This window comes from Budorcas taxicolor, chromosome 6, assembly GCF_023091745.1.
Source record: "Budorcas taxicolor isolate Tak-1 chromosome 6, Takin1.1, whole genome shotgun sequence".
Taxonomy (NCBI): Eukaryota; Metazoa; Chordata; class Mammalia; order Artiodactyla; family Bovidae; genus Budorcas; species Budorcas taxicolor.
This window is the reverse complement of record NC_068915.1, coordinates 86,172,768-86,190,267: the sequence shown is the minus strand read 5'-3', so window position 1 is coordinate 86,190,267 and position 17,500 is coordinate 86,172,768. Positions and strand designations below refer to the sequence as shown.

Sequence of the window (17,500 nt, the reverse complement as noted above, 5' to 3'; positions counted from 1 at the left end):
TAAGCACAGTACACCAACATATGAATCCAGCAGGTCACAAACAGTGACGGACAATCTTCCCATCAACCACACAATAAAGCATTTATTTAACCTTGAACAGGAGATTTGGCCTGATTACAACATAGCGGCACAAATAGAACATCTATGTCAACAAGCAGAGTACCTTGGTTAACATTCCTTCCAAGGTCCTTCTCTTCAGGTGGAGGATATAGGGAGCAAAGTCCAAAGCAACTAAAACTTCGGCCCAGGAGAGAAAAATTTGTACACACTGGTTACCCTTGAGTTTCCCATATCTACCAGTCTGAGGAGGTGTTAACACTTATTTCAGAAATAAGAACTGTGGATGGGCAGGAAAACCTGTACTTCTATGAAGTTACACCTGTTTGCAGGTAAACACTCTTGAGTCTTCAACATGACAGCTGCTCATTGTTCATAAGCAATACATTTACTATGAAAAGCAGCACAATTTATAGAGAACTATGCTCAGTCGCTCAGTTGTGTCAAACCCTTTGTGACCCCACGGACTGTAGCCTGCCAGGCCAGGCTCCCCTGTCCATGGGATTCTCCAGGTAAGAATACTGGAGTGGGCTGCCATTTCCTTCTCCAATAAATAAAAGTAATTTAAATTATTGCTTAGTCATGTTTTCACATTTGGGTCTTTACTAAGTAAACATATTAGCTTAGAACATAAAGGCAATATTAAGTCATTGGCAAGACGTACAAACTTTGAACTTTTTTCTCATAAACATACTACTCATAAACTGTATTTGACTATTTTCTCATGTGAGTGCACTTGTGAATAACAGCATATATTTGTAAAATAGTTGTGAGGGGCTGGGGTACAGTCTGTGGCCGTAAAACAGAATTAACAAGACTATGTAAAGTTTAAATTCAAAATAATGATCTGAATAATACCTATGTTCTAGCTGTTTACACAGCTCGAATTTTCCATATTATGATTGAAAGCAAATGAGATTCATTTTTCAAAGTTAGTAGTTACATTCCTTTAAAGTATATTTACTCAGCTCCTAAGACAAAGACTGATTTGTCATGCTCAGTGTCCCTGTTATATAATGTGGAAAAATTATTACTACTTAAAGCTCAACATTCAGAAAACTAAGATCATGGCATCTGGTCCCATCACTTCATGGGAAATAGATGGGGAAATAGTGGAAACAGTGTCAGACTTTATTTTTTTGGGCTCCAAAATCACTGCAGATGGTGACTGCAGCCATGAAATTAAAAGACGTTCACTCTTTGGAAGGAAAGGTATGACCAACCTAGACAGCATATTCAAAAGCAGAGACATTACTTTGCCAACAAAGGTCCATCTAGTCAAGGGTATGGTTTTTCCTGTGGTCATGTATGGATGTGAGAGTTGGACTGTGAAGAAAGCTGAGTGCCGAAGAATTGATGCTTTTGAACTGTGGTGTTGGAGAAGACTCTTGAGAGTCCCTTGGACTGCAAGGAGATCCAATCAGTCCATCCTAAAGGAGATCAGTCCTGGGTGTTCACTGGAAGGACTCATGCTGAAGCTGAAACTCCAATACTGTGGCCACCTGATGCGAAGAGTTGACTCATTGGAAAAGACCCTGATGCTGGGAAGGATTGGGGGCAGGAGGAAAAGGGGACGACAGCGGATGAGATGGCTAGATGGCATCATCGACTCGATGAACATGAGTCTGAGTGAACTCCGGGAGTTGGTGATGGACAGGGAGGCCTGGCATGCTGTGATTCATGGGGTCGCAAAGAGTCAGACACAACTGAGTGACTGAACTGAACTGGACTGAAGTTACTGTCATTTATTGGATTCCTTTTTTCTGTTAGGTGCTTCATACATAAATATTATAGTAAGTCCTCACAAGACTCCTGCAAAGTAGATATTGATATGCCTTCTTACATTCAAGGAAGCCAGGCGGAGCCATGTAATTGGTCCAAGATCACACAATTAACAGGTGGCAGATCTGGGATTTCCAGCTGCTTCTAGAATGCTCCTAAAGTCCATGTTTTCTTCTATACTTTGCAACTTCAGCACTTCACCCCAAGGATCACAGGGAAAATAAAAGGAAATAAAAGCAAAAACAAAGTAACACAGGCAAGGTACTCTTGAAATTTCCTAAACATCAATTTCAACAAAGTTAAGATTTGAAGAACAGAAAAATGTTATCAGCTTTCATACTTTACACCTTAATGTTTTACAAACTATATATTCTACTTGCTGCTAAGTCGCTTCAGTCGTGTCTGACTCTGTGCGACCCCATAGATGGCAGCCCACCAGGCTCCCCCATCCCTGGGATTCTCTAGGCAAGAATACTGGAGTGGGTTGCCATTTCCTTCTCCAATGCATGACTTAGTCGACCCTTATATAGTTAGTTTAGGTTTTTAACAAGTGGGCCTTTTTTCTTTCCCTCTTTTTTTTTGGCCATGGAGTATGGCTTGTGAGATCTTATTTTGAGGATCAGGAATTGAACCCAGGTCCCAGCAGTGAAAGTACCAAGTTCTAATCACTGGACCACCAGGGAATTCCCAAGTGAGCATTTTTTGAACAGCTCCAGAATGGATCTTTCTGCTTGTGCTGGCAAAGGGTTAACCGAATTCTTCCTGACTATCATGAAGGATGTCACTTGCTTACTGTACCACCACTCTGAGAACTGAAAAAAACACCTTGCCAAGTTTCTGCCACATTTACTTACTCAGGTGAACATGTTAAGAGTACCTGATACATTCAGAAGTGTGAGAAGATAAATGAAGGAGGGAATTATTTTCTAAAATGACTCATTTCAGAACACCTTTAAACAAGAAACTTCAATGCATAATTTTAAGTCTTAAAAAATAATTAATAAATTATAAAAATAATTAATATCCATGAAACCATTGCTCAGCTGTAGAAATAGACCAGTGTCTTACATGTACATGTGCCTTCTTTCTTCTGATAACTTCCCCGATTGCTCAGTTGTTAAAAGAATCCATCTGCAATGCAGGAGACCCTGGTTCCCGCTGGAGAAGGAATAGGCTAGCTACTCCAGTATTCTCGGGCTTCCCTTGTGGCTCAGCTGGTAAAGCATCTGCCTGCAATGACCTGGGTTTGATCCCTGGGTTGGGAAGATTGCCTAGAGAAGGGAAAGGCTATCCACTCCAGTATTCTGGCCTGAACACAACTGAGCGACTTTCACTTTTCTCTTTTGAATTTCTGAATTTCTGCCTCCCCTTTTGAGACAACTACTGAATTTTGTGTAAACCATTCCGTTCAGTTCAGTTCAGTCACTCAGTTGTGTCCGACTCTTTGCGACCCCATGAATCGCAGCATGCCAGGCCTCCCTGTCCATCACCAACTCCTGAGTTCACTCAAATTCACGTCCATTGAGTCAGTGATGCCATCCAGCCACCTCATCCTCTGTCGTCCCCTTCTCCTCCTGCCCCCAATCTCTCCCAGCATCAGGGTCTTTTCCAATGAGTCAACTCTTCGCATGAGGTGGCCAAAGTACTAGAGTTTCAGCTTTAGCATCATTCCTTCCAAAGAAATCCCAGGGCTGATCTCCTTCAGAATGGACTGGTTGGATCTCCTTGCAGTCCAAGGGATTCTCAAGAGTCTTCTCCAACACCACAGTTCAAAAGCATCAATTCTTCGGCACTCAGCTTTCTTCACAGTCCAACTCTCACATCCATACATGACTATTGGAAATACCATAGCCTTGACTAGACGGACCTTTCTTGGCAAAGTAATGTCTCTGCTTCTGAATATGCTATCTAGGTTGGTCATACCTTTTCTTCCAAGGAGTAAGCGTCTTTTAATTTCATGCCTGCAGTCACCATCTGCAGTGATTTTGGAGCCCCCCAAAATAAAGTCTGACACTGTTTCCACTGTTTCCCCATCTATTTCCCACAAAGTGATGGGACCAGATGCCATGATCTTCGTTTTCTGAATGTTGAGCTTTAAGCCAACTTTTTCACTCTCCTCTTTCACTTTCATCAAGAGGCTTTTGAGTTCCTCTTCACTTTCTGCCATAAGGGTGGTGTCGTCTGCATATCTGAGGTATTTCTCCCAGCAATCTTGATTCCAGCCTGTGTTTTTTCCAGTCCAGCGTTTCTCTTGATGTACTCTGCATATAAGTGAAATAAGCAGGGTGACAATATACAGGCTTGATGTACTCCTTTTCCTATTTGGAACCAGTCTGTTGTTCCATGTCCAGTTCTAACTGTTGTTTCCTGACCTGCATACAGATTTCTCAAGAAGCAGGTCAGGTGGTCTGGTATTCCCATCTCTCTCAGAATTTCCCACAGTTTATTGTGATCCACACAGTCAAAGGCTTTGGCATAGTCAATGAAGCAGAAATAGATGTTTTTCGGGAACTCTCTTGCTTTTTCGATGGTCCAGCGGATGTTGGCAATTTGATCTCTGGTGCCTCTGACTTTTCTAAAACCAGCTTGAACATCAGGGAGTTCACGATTCACATATTGCTGAAGCCTGGCTTGAAGAATTTTTTTTTTTTTTGGCTTGAAGAATTTTGAGCATTACTTTACTAGCATGTGAGATTAGTGCAATTGTGCAGTAGTTTGAGCATTCTTTGGCATTGCCTTTCTTTGGAATTGACCTTTTCCAGTCCTGTGGCCACTGCTGAGTTTTCCAAATTTGCTGGCATATTGAGTGCAGCACTTTCACAGCATCATGTTTCAGGATTTGAAATAGCTCAACTGAAATTCCATCACCTCCACTAGCTTTGTCCGAAACCATTACCTTATTTTAAAACTATTCTTACAAATAATAGATGCCTGAACAATATCTTGGGGTTCCCAGGTAGCTCAAATGGTAAAGAATCTGCCTGCAATGTGGGAGACCTGGGTTCGATCCCTGGGTCAGGAAGATCCCCTGGAGAAGGGAATGGCTATCCACTCCAGTATTTTGGACTGGAGAATCCCACGGACAGAGGAACCTGGCAGGCTATACAGTCCATGGGATCACAAAAAGTTGGACACGACTGAGTAACTCTTTCTTTAAAGTAGTATTTCAGCTTCAGTTTTTTTAATTTCAGCAAAAAGGGCTTCCTACTATATATAATCTAAGCCTTTCACTCAATATTGCATTTTCTAAGATTTCTCTGGTGGCTCAGACCATAAGGAATCTGCCTGCAGTGTCAGAGATTGGGGTTTTATCCCTGGGTCAGAAAGATCCCCTGGAGAGGGAATGGCAACCCACTCCAGTATTCTTGCCTGGAGAATTCCATGAACAGAGGATCCTTGCAGGCTACAGTCCATGGGGTTGCAAACAATTGGACATGACTGAACGACTAACACACTTTCACTCAAAACTGCATTTTCTAACATGTATCCATATTGTAGTGTGTAGCTGTACTTTACCTTTTGGGCTACTGATTATAAGGTAATAGTCCATCCTATATATAAACAATTTTTTACCCATTTTCATGCTGGTGAGCATTTGGCTTATTTGTAATGAATTTTCATTTTTAAATGATATTATTTAGATGCTTTTCAGAAATAGATTTCTGGTAGGTATGCCAATTCTTCTCCAACAGCTTTGAAGGTAAGAGATCACTTCACTTATTCTTTTTATAGTTAGCTGACTACTCCTATTATGGAGTTCCTATTCTACACACAATAGCGCTTCTTAAAATTAGTCAACTTGTGCAACTAAATCAGTTTGTAAAGCTCACAAGTTCTGTTTCCCAAGGCTTCCTGGGTCACGGTTTCACAATTTAAGAAGAAATGTCTTACCCTCCCTCAAATTTCACTAATTGCTGTTAGCACAAAAGTGTTTCCTCGATGAATTATTATCATGATGACACATGGGAAAGACCAGACGTTTCTGCTAAATTATAAGATTATCCAATTGAATGATCATGACTTTGTCACATGCTCCCATCCTCCCTCCACTTCCTTCCCTCTCCCAGACAAAGCTCGGTTATATCTACTGCTAATGTTGAGATTGTTGCAAGTTTAGGTTTATGCATTTGGCAAGCTCAGTACTACTTGGTTAGATACTAGCCAAGAATGATATTATATACAATGAATATACCTGAGAAGCTGAGTCATGACTGCCAGACTATGACTGCCAAACACCATCAGGAATAATATTACAATGCACATTTTTCTTGTTAAAATTAACCAACATAAGACAAAAATAACTCCTGCCTTAATAACTTAAGTGGATTTCATGGCTAAGTGGCAGGAGGTAATAATTTACAGATATAAAGCTACCAACTGCTTAGTAGGCCATTTTGAGAATTTTATCCTCCTCCTATCTCAATTTATTTAGGTATTAAAAAGGAAATAAATAACTAGCTTCACGAAGACCACAGGCTTTGTAAGAACTTGGCCTGTTTTGCACACCATTACACAGTTGCTTAAAATAGTACCTTCCCAATACCAGACTCTCAATAGATACTTACTGGTATAGATATGAAACTTTAAAGTACTCTATATTTTTGCAATGGTATATTTCCACCCTCGTGTTTCACTTCAATCATGAAAACCCCAAGTTCTAAAAATCAAGCTATATTTATGCCCTAAAAGATACTTCATTCTAACACAGGCTTTATTCGTTTATACATAACAAATTCAGTCATTGAACAAGTATTGTTGTTGTTCAGTCACTCAGTTGTGCCGACTCTGTGACCACAAGGACTGCAGCATGCCAGGCTTCCCTGTCCTTCACTATCTCCTGGAGTTTGTTCAAACTCATATCCATTGAGTCGATAATGCCATACAATGTATAAGGTATTATGTGCTAGTCACTATGGATATGAAGAAAGAACAAAGGCAATGGACAAGAAACAGAAAATTATGGGTGTTTAAGGAATTCTGAAGTCCCTGTCACACACGTGGCTAATTCAGTGTTACTTATACATATAACTGTTTTTTCTATCACACTGGTATCTTGTGAATTTCATATTCATTCTTTTTTATTTTTTTTTTTTAGCAAATAGGGCTTTGCTGGGCAGAACAAGAAACTTGAGGGCCACTGCTGCCTAAGGAGGAGCCTCCAGTTTAGAATGTGATTCCAGTTATGGGAGACAGCATGTAAACTCAAGTCAGAATGCCCACAGTGAATCCTAGTCCACCACTTAGAAGCTGAGTAACCTTGGCAAAGTATTTGTTTTGGCGCCTGTTTCTTCACTGACAAAATGGGGATACTCCTATTAACTACTTCAGAGTTAGATGAAATAACGTAAGTAAAATGCTCAGCATGGCACTTTGCACAAAGCAGACAGTCAGTACATGGCAGCCATTATCATCATTTTCACAAGTGATTTTGCCTTTGAGAGTTCTGGAAAAAAAAAAAAAGAGGAAGGGGCTATATGTATAACACATAGCTGATTCACGCTGTTGTACAACAGAAACTAACACAGCACTGAAAAGCAATTATACTCTAATATAAATAAAAACCTTTCATCACATGAAATAAAAGTCAGTAAGGATCAATGTTCAAGGGACTAAGGTAGAGGAAAGTAAAAAGGTGATCTGAGCAAAGGGTATGCTGGGGTATCTCTTGAGCCTTGAGGAAGGAAGAGGAGAGGGGTCAGAGTTTTACCAAGCCTTCACATCCAGTGACTGCATCTCCTACGTTCATAAAAAAAAGGCAGGGGAAGCAGATAAATGTCTGTGGAGAGCCCCTAAAAGATTGTATGGTTAGAGAGAGGAACCTCATTTTAAAAGGTAACACGCTGAACCAATTAATTTCTTCTGCTTCCTATGTGCCACTTGGCACAGTCTGCCAATCTCTTCTTTCCTTATGGATTGTCAGGTTTCAGAACTTTCCACCTCTGCCCCACCATTCACGCCACTCTCCCGACACATGCGGAGTTTCATGTCTACTCCATATAGAGCAAGCCTAGAACCACACACTTAAGATGTTCTTTGCAAAGAGTAAGATCTTGGCCCAGCAGCGCCTGTTTCCTGATCTGTTATGTTTTAGGAAGACTATGAATTAACTTTGCACAGTTATTCAAATACCTACAGTAGAGGACATGACCATATTGATATGTACCCTCTCAAGTACCACTGCTTTTGTAAATCTAAAAGCGTTTCTTTTCACATAATTTCATATCAATTCTTTAATGCTTTGGTATACTATTAAATTATTCCCAGAATAAATTTAAAAGCTCATATTTGAGCTACTTTGCACTGTAGAAGACATTATAATGTTAGTAAGATTTGCGTAGAAATGTGATAGGTGTGATATTCTACAAAGTTCATTAAAATGTGATTCTACTTTTATTTATGATGGCTACCAGTTGCCTGTGCAATGACAGAGAAGCAGCATGTCTTTTATGTAACTTGTTTAATTATTTCAGGAATTTTCAAAAATATTAGCTGAAAAGGAGTTATCATCATTTCATCCAGTTAATAAGGCTAAACTCTTATCATCATCCACCTAGACTTTTTACTACCTATGACCTACACTAGAAAAATATGTTCTCTTAGCTTCTGAAGGTGGGAGGGAGGTTGAAGTGGGAGGGGCCATATGTATACCTATGGCTGATTCATGTTGATGTATGGCAGAAACCAACACAATATCGTAAAGCAATTATCCTCCACTTAAAAATACATTTTTAAAAAGTCACAAAGGGAAAAGATGTAAGACAAAATACATTCTGGTGAACATGTTTTGAGGCCAATACTATTCTTTCAGTCTGAAAAGCTGCTTTCTTTGTCACCCTTCCTCTGCTGTCTCTCCCACCCAGCAACTTTTTTTACTGCCCTCTCTCCAAAATGGTTTCTTTAAGGCCTTGGTGAGGGAGCATACTGTGATTAACTACATGAGCTTTGGATACCCAGACTATTCAGGAATGTGAATTCATTCTCTATCTTTCAGTTTAAAAAAAAGCAATATATACAAATATTGAATTATCAAGTTGTGTACCTGAAACTAACATAATATGTCAATAATAGTTACCAAGGGAGGATGGGTGGGGAGAGGGTTAGATTGGGGGTTTGGGATTGACATGTACACACTGCCATATTTATAGCAGATAATCAACAAAGACCTACTGTGCAGCAGAGGGAACTCTGCTCAATATTCTGTAATCATCCAAATGGGAAAAGACTTTGAAAAACAACAGATACACGTATACGTATAACTGAATCACTTTGCTGTACACCAGAAACTAACACAACATTGTTAATCAACTATAATATAAAATTAAAAATGTCAATTATACCTCAGTAAAAACAGAAAACAAAACAAAACACACACACACACACTTCTAGGGACAGGGCCAGAAATCTCTGTTAACAAGACCTCCAGGTGATTCTGATGTGTGTTGATGTTTGAGATAAGCTCCCCAAAACCAAAAAATCAGTATCTCCAGAATGTAATCTTCTAAATCCAAGGTTACTATCAGAATTTATTTTATGTAATAGTTTTGATCAGGCACTTAAAGAGATTGAGTCAAATACTCCTATGACAAACATCTGTGGCACCCATCTATCTCCCTGTATGAATTCTATAGGCACTGCTCCTCCCCATTTTTTATTTTCAGCTTTCATTGTTAAGTGAGTAGTTTTGTGTATTGGCTCTTCTATCTGATGGAAATTCTAAGAAATACCTCATAAATATAACTCCCCAAACTGGTAAGTACTGATACATGTGAAGTTTTTGCCTGCCTGCTTAGCACATAAAAATATTCTATTCATAGAAATGGTAGCCACTAAGTACCACGACTCGGAGAAGGCAATGGCACCCCACTCCAGTACTCTCGCCTGGAAAATCCCATGGATGGAGGAGCCTGGTGGGCTGCAGTCCATGGGGTCGCGAAGAGTCGGACACGACTGAGCAACTTCACTTTCACTTTTCACTTTCAGGCATTGGAGAAGGAAATGGCAACCCACTCCAGTGTTCTTGCCTGGAGAATCCCAGGGACGGGGGAGCCTGGTGGGCTGCCGTCTATGGGGTCGCACAGAGTCGGACACGACTGAGGTGACTTAGCAGCAGCAGCAGCAGCAGCAAGTACCATGACTATCTTGCTAGTCACGTTCTTTATTCATAATTGTCTGGGTATGGAGAATAAAAAAAATAATAATTGTCTGGGTTATAGAACTACAGTAAAATTTTTGCCATCTAATGAACAGCCTTTAAGGATCCTATAGTATCTAAACTGAAGCTAAGATCAGAACTAAGAAATAAGAAAACTCTGAATGAACGAACCCACGATTATCACTAGCAGAGCAGCCAAAACAAAGTCAAAGGCTCAGAGATTACATCTAATATTCTGAAACTGTTGCTTTGTCCATTAAAAGCCTAACAGGATTTTTTGATAATGCCAGGCCAGAAGAGCAGGTAAAAGAAAAGAAAGTAGGCAGAAAAGAAGGGGAGAAGATGGCTGGGGAGACAACTGCGACAGTCCAGGCAGCAGCGGTGATGACAGTTACATCAGGAGGCAAGAGCCAGACACTAATTTAGTCATGAGGCAGGAACTGGGGCCCAACCCAGTGCCTGAAATGCTCAGGATCCCAGGTCATTTCAACTGTGTGTAGAAAAGACCCATCGGGATTTATTAATAGATACTCTTAAGGACTAAACTGGAAAAGGGCATGGCAACGCACTCCAGTATTGTTACCTGGAAAATCCCATGGATAGAGAAGGCTGGCGGGCTACAGTCCACGGAGTCGCAAAGAATCGGACAGGACTCAGCAACTGAGCAAGGTCAAGAGTTAAACTACAGGTCTCTGGTAGTCACTAAGCTACAAACAATTACACACTGAAGATGCTGCATTTCTGAGGTTTTCCCCCTTTTCTTATGAGTCCTTATAACTGCCATTTGACAAAACAGCATTTAATGGATCAGAAAGTGGCTCCTTGCATTCTGAACACAGTTGGAAAAGAGCTGATGGTCATAGATTTGTGAATTACAAGGCTGTAAAGAAAGGCACTGCTTTACATTGATTATAACAAAAGGCTTCTTTTTAAAAGTCACAAATCAAGCAAAAACCTACTAATGAGGTGAATGCGCAAAACTTCCGTTCTCATGGCTAGACCCTTCCCTTCATACCTCTGCATTTGGGGCAGAGGCCTCTATATTTGCAAAACCAGAAAAAGTACTTTTGTCTTTTCAAAGTTTAAAAAGCAAAAAGCAGATGAACTGATTAATGTGTATTCAACTCCTAACCAGGTATAATGTTTTCTACAGTACTGTTGAACAATGAAAAAAGGAGAGAGACATAATAATAGAAATATCCATGTTGAATAAACTAAAGTCAATGAATACATACATATACAAATAATATATATATGCACACTTACATATATAATATATACATATCTTTAAACAGTAAATGTGTGTATGAAACTAGGAACATAAAATTGACTTTCTCCCCTTAAATACACATTTCTGGTTTTATATGTAAATATGAAAGTTCCTTCCCTAAATCATGGAATCTTAAAGTGCCTCTGTGAAAAACAGCTGAATGCTTCTAGAAGCCTCGTCCTCTGTACTTTCCAGGGCTCAACCAAGGCATTTACTGTTACTTATACTCAACTTTAAAGTGGGTAGTCATAGTAACGCTGCCAGTCCTCCCCAAGGCTTTTTCTCCCTTCTTTCTATTCCTTTCCTAGCCCTCCTCCCATCTCAAAACAGCACACACAAATACAGAAAGAAAACTGCTTCTATGAGAGTGTGACTTTTTGTACACTGCTGTACTTGAGAGAGAAAAAGGCAGAGATGTGGGCTATTTGCATGGCACTGCCTTAAACACAAATGTATGTGGTGGCTCTGAGAGCTGAAAGAGGAAAAGAGCTGTCAGCAGAAGCTGATAACCATGCAGATGGCAGGGGTGCCTTTTCCTTCTGACTAAGGAAGGAGAAGCCATCTCTTGTCCATTCTGTCTACCCACAAGACAACTCAAAAGTTAAGATGGAAAAGGAAGGCATTAAAAATGTTATTGAAAGAAAAAATAAATAAATAAAATAAAATAAAAATAAAAGTGTTATTGGTGTGCCCTTGGCACAGAAAGCCAAACTCTGGTCACAGGTGTTTGAAACAAGGTATGGGTTTATTTGCAGGATGCCAAACAAGCAAAATGGGCAGCTCATGCCCACAAGACCTGAACTCCTGGATGGCTTTCAGCAAGAGGAGAGGGTCACAGGATGCATGATCAGCTCAAGAACCTTCTTCTGATTGGCTGATAACATGCTTCTGTTTCAGGAATCTCAACTTTCTGGTTCCAACCAGTCTGGGGTCTACTATGCTTGAGATCTGCATGTGGTGGACATCTTCCACCTGCGTGGGGGTCTTACTTTCTACAAAACAATTCAAAGGTATGTGTCAGATTGTTATCTATATTCCTTCAGGAGAAACTAGGAATGGAATCCTGTGACTCTACTGTCCTCTTCATTAACCTGTCCTTGGGTTGAGTCTGCTCTTTGGCACTCAGGAAAGGCCTAAGAGTCTAAAGGCTTTTTTTTTTTTTACAAACAAGAAATGGGGGACACAGAATGACTTTTGTGCCTGGAAAGGCCCCACAGGGTCCTGCTTGGTTTCAATCGCCCCTTTTCTTTGATACTCCTTAATCCTGAGGGGAACAGTTGTGGGACAAGAAAGAGAATGAAGTCTTCAATAGAGGGTTTAACCATAAGCTCAGCATAAGAATTGTGTTTTAGGGGGACTCGGTTTCAAAAATATTGGGCTGTGGCATGCAAGAAGCTCCTTCTCAGAGAGCTGATGAAAAATTGGAATGAACAGTCATACACCAAGGGGGAGAATGCCCCATGAAATATGAACATACACAGTTGTGTGAATGCCTGCAAAAGTTCTGGAAGAAAACTCACCAAACTCAAAGGTGGTATTCTCTGATAATAAACTATGGTGTTGATGGAAGAAATCGGGGGACAGGAGGGCTTGAGGGCCCACAAGAGGAAAGTTCACTTCGTGCTCAATGTACTTTTTAATTTATTTGGTGCTCAATGTACTTTTGCACTATAAAACATTTAAAGAGTAAGAACAGATGCATGTATTACTTATAATTTTTATTAAAAAAAAGGCATGATAGAATTTTGAGACTTAAAAGCTAGAAGCATAAAAATTTAGCAGATTGTTAGCACACAGTCAGAATCTGACACAATCGGACAAGGCACATCAGAAAAGGTTCATATTGCATTTAAGCTCATTGAGTTATTTTATAGACCATATATCCTGCAAGATTTTACACTGAAACCTTATATATCATGATTCCTGCACGGTTTAGGCTACTTCCTCTGCACACATTTTTGCTATTCTTCATCGGTGTCATTTACAACAAAGCTCCTAAATACAAACGTAAAGGTTAATTTTTTAAATCTCTGAGTACAGTCAAGATTTCTAAAATGAAGAAAAAATAATACCTTAATACACACCCTGTCAAAATTATTGTATATGTATACAATTCTGGCAAATACATTAGCAAGAGTTAAAAATTTGGTGTTCAAGAAGCAAATATTCATTAGGTTGAGGTTGAGTTTGAGTCTAAGTACTTGCCCTGGTAACTGAAGTGAGAAGTCTTTTAAAAACAGTTGGTCTGAGGTTGCTCAAATGAGGAATCAGAAGACCCCAGGATCTGATATCCAGGTACATTACACAAAGCAATACTGCACTGACTCTACAGAGTAGCAACAAGGAAGTATTTTTATTAATATCTAGGGTATTCCTTTTTCTAAGTATGTGTATTCTAAAGTATATATTAAAATAACAGGTAAAAATAAAAACAGTACAAAATAAGAACCACTTTAAGATAATGTATAGTTGAATAACTTAAGTATCAGTGATCTTTTACAATATAAACTGTCCCTCAGTGACTGGTCTATAAAAAGTGTTAAGTGGGACACATATTTTCCCAATAATTTTTCTGGGTATTTACACATGTATAAACTATTTCAGAAATTAAGACCAGGAGAACTTTATGTGTGGACAAATTATGCCACATATCTCCTATTATAAGGTAGAGACCAAGGAATCACAGTTACAAAATTTAAGCTTTAAATTCTCACTGCTGATCTTGATCAAGCTAAGGCCCCAATTTTCTGAAAATACTTTTAAAAAATGTCAGCCCTTGTAAGAGGAAGGAATCCAAATAATCAACTGAAATTCAGGTAATGCCCATAACAGATACTGGCCAATAACTGAAAATTTTTTCTACATTATAGCTTCTACCACAACTGTTACACAGAGTTACAAAGAACTGAGAGGAGGATCTTTATTCTATAATGAGTGGTTAATAAGCAGTATACAAAAATACAGTTTTAGGAAGCAGAAGGCAGTGCTTAAAGAATCAGAACGCAGATTACTTAGAAAATGAAAACTAGTGTTGAGAATATTCTTACCTTCACCTCCCCTACTTATAAAAAGACCCATTTCTGACAATATCAGTTATATAGTGGATTACTGCAACACCCAAAAGAAGATTTTACTAAGACTCTTAGTCAATGGTTAGTGTTGGCCCCCATTCTAGGTAAGTAAAACAGAGAAGCTAACAAAGGACTCCCTCTAGGTGAACCCAATGGACCCTAATTTAGGAAAGAACCATCCAATCACAGTTTTGGACGTCTGCTCTTCGCTCAAAGAGCGTTGGACTCGGTAGGCAAAGAACCTGGTCAACTTCATTCCTTCTCTCACACTGTTACTTAGGACAAATCACTTAAACACACTGATTTTCAGCTTCCTCACCTGAAAAAGCGGCATACTGACTTATAGCGATGTGAGGGTTAACTGTGATCATCGCACCACAGGCACACAGAAAATATTCAACTAATGTTAACCTTTTTCTAGGGGACGGATCAGAGGGAGAAAGGGCAATGTCAGGGTTTCTTGGCAGTGCAGAACATTAACTGTTGCTTTGGTGCTAAAAAAGAAATTTCTAGCTCTGAGACAGACCTGAGACAGACAGACTGATTCTCTCTTCGCCTTAGGCAAGTCTCCCTTTTCAGAACTCAAACAAGCCAAGTTTTCGGCAATTATTTCATGTCTTGTTTCCTCAGTCACATTTTCACACTCTAAGATCCTGTCGTCTTAAACCAGACTTCACACTCCCGCAAGTCTTGTGTACACACTGCCTACTCTAGGGCCGCGCTCACTAGCAAGGAGCGCCAGACATTTCTGGACCGATCCAGCACAAAGTGGGTCCTCTGCATTCAGAGGGCTCCGGTGGCAGTGTTCTTAAAAAGGTGGAGGCCTCTTCCTGTCAAACGAGATCATCCCAAGAGGTGCCCTCCCCAAGCCACACTTTCCCTTCTCATCACCCCGCGCACAGTTCCTGATTTCTCTTCCCACTGTGGGAGGACGGATCTGTGATATTTACGCGTGTAGACTGAACGCTCGTAAAAAATTCAGTGGTCCAACCGAGGCCACGCGGGCGGCGGCGGCGGCGCAGCAGCCACACCTACTCGGCGGCCGCGGCGCTGGGAGCCCGCAGCCTGCTGACCTGCCCGCGGCCCGAGCTCCGGGCGCCGCCCCCTCCTCGACTCCTCCGGGGACGACTCCCACCCGAAACCCGGGGCTGCGATCCGCGAGCACGTGGGAGGCTGGCAAGGACTAACGCCCGGCCCAGGAGGGGAGTGGTGGGGAGGCCGGGAGGGAGCCTGCGGCCTGGGGAGACTCGGAGGTAAACAGTCCGGCGCCCGGACCGCGGCCGTCCCCCCCACCCCTGCCACCCCTGCACCCCGGGACGCGAGCTTCCCGAGAGCCGCCCCCAGCGCCCCTTCTTCCCCGCTGGCCCGGCGCCCCGCTCCGCTCCGGGGAGCCAGCGGGAGGCGGAGCTCCGCGCAGCCTGACTGGCCCTTCACGGCCGAGGCCCCCCTTCCCCGCCGGCATCTCCCTTCCCCGCCGGCATCTGCCTTCCCCGCCGCCACTCACGGTGTTTGCCGCCGCCGCCGCCCCCGCTCGGGTAGTTCAGCAGCAGGAAGGGCAGCGGGGAGCCCGGCGACGGCGGGGTCCTCCAGGAGCGCTGCTGCTGCGGCGGCGGGCGCGCTACGAAGCCGGCGCCTCCATCGCCCGGGTAGAGCAGGAAGAAGGGGGCGGCCACCGGAGAGCCGGGCTCCGATTGCCCCGCGGGGGAGGCCAGCGGCGGCCCCGCCTCGTCCTCCCGGTCCGCACCCCCGGCTGGAGCGCGGCGCGGCTCCTCCGGCCGCTGCTTCCCACCCCTCGCCGGCTCCTCGCTACAACTTTCCGCGCCGGCGGTGGGCGGCGGCGAGGTCTCAGCCATGCTGGCTCCTTCCTTCGCCGCCGCCTCGGACTCGAGCCCGGACCTGGGCGGGGGAGCAGAGGGTCACGGCGGGCAGCCGCCGCCCCGTCCCGTCCGCGCCGCCGCCCCCTTTCTCCTTGGTTTACGGGCCGGCGTCCGGGCCCTGCCGCTCCGTCTACGGCCCGCCCCGCCGGGGTCCGAGCCAGCTGGAGGGCCGGCCCCGCCCGACGGCGCGGTCTCCCTACCGGCCGCCTCCTCCCGCCCGCCCCTCCCGCCCCGGCCCCGGGCCTGCGGCGCGGCTCCCCTAGGGGGCGATCTCCTCCTCTTCCCAGTGCCCACCTTCCGCCCGGCTCCCGCGGCGCTGAGCTCCCTCCCTACCCGGGGGAGGAGACGGCGCCCGGAGCCCGGTCCTTACCCGCCCCCGGCACGGCCCTCCTAAGCGGTCAGGTGTGTGTACCCCCGGTGCTTGAACGATGGGAGACCCGGCGAAATAGCTGGCGGCGCTTGTGTGTGTAACCGCCCAACTTCATCAGTAGCACGGAGGCACAAAGATCTGGGTTGAAGAAGAGGCGAGAGCTAATTTTAAATAGGAACCTACCCGCTCCCCCCACCCTCTTATTAAACTGTACGGTTTGCCTTGCACACACTATAACTTGAACCGTTCATTCAAGGTTTTGATTTATGAGATTTTTATGTGAGAAACCAGAGGTGGGTGTCCACCTTCCCCCACCTCTATTGTTCGCTGTCATGTGCCCTGTATAAAAATCTTATATTTGCTTTGACTTTTAACTCCCTGGTTTTCCGGTGTTCCGGGTGCGCATCAATGCGTGTTAAACCAAACAGCTTAGAATTTATATGACAAGCGTCTATTACAGGTAGACAGTTTTCACTTTCATATCACCCGTGTCTCGCTAGCAATTGGCCACTGTTGCTTTATCTTGAATATCTGAATCAACGATTACTGATCCAGTAATTCCCATAAACAAACATTTCCTTCTTGAATAAAGACAATTTCCAGTTACTGTTGCTATTCGTAATACGCTAGATTCCGTGAACGTGCCCGAGTATTTCCCAGCTGTTTAGCTTTGTGTTCAGACTGCAAAATGCTGGCATAGAATCCATGTTGACTCGTAATTAAAAATCACTGTTGTGTAACATTTTGTCCACCTGGTTTTCCTTCTTTCTCTGGTCTGCCTTTCCCTCTGTAGTTATCCCTCTCTGAAAGGGAAAGTAAACCTTTCTATTGTTGTTGTTATTCTCTGAAGATCACTCTTAAAATTACAAGAAATTATCGTGAGACTTCTAATACTATCAACAAATCTTTTGAACAAAACAT

General features: G+C 42.8%; 1 protein-coding gene across 1 annotated transcript in view; it reads right to left on the bottom strand.

The window, feature by feature from the left end:
* The window catches only part of RUFY3 (RUN and FYVE domain containing 3), a 94,390-nt gene extending 78,198 nt beyond the window's left edge, over positions 1-16,192 (bottom strand). Inside the window, exon 1 of the mRNA XM_052641738.1 lies at positions 15,837-16,192. Within this exon, the coding sequence (XP_052497698.1) occupies positions 15,837-16,185 (349 nt within the window). The 5' untranslated portion in view covers positions 16,186-16,192. The remainder of the gene's footprint in view (positions 1-15,836) is intronic.
* Between the last annotated feature and the right edge of the window lie 1,308 nt (positions 16,193-17,500).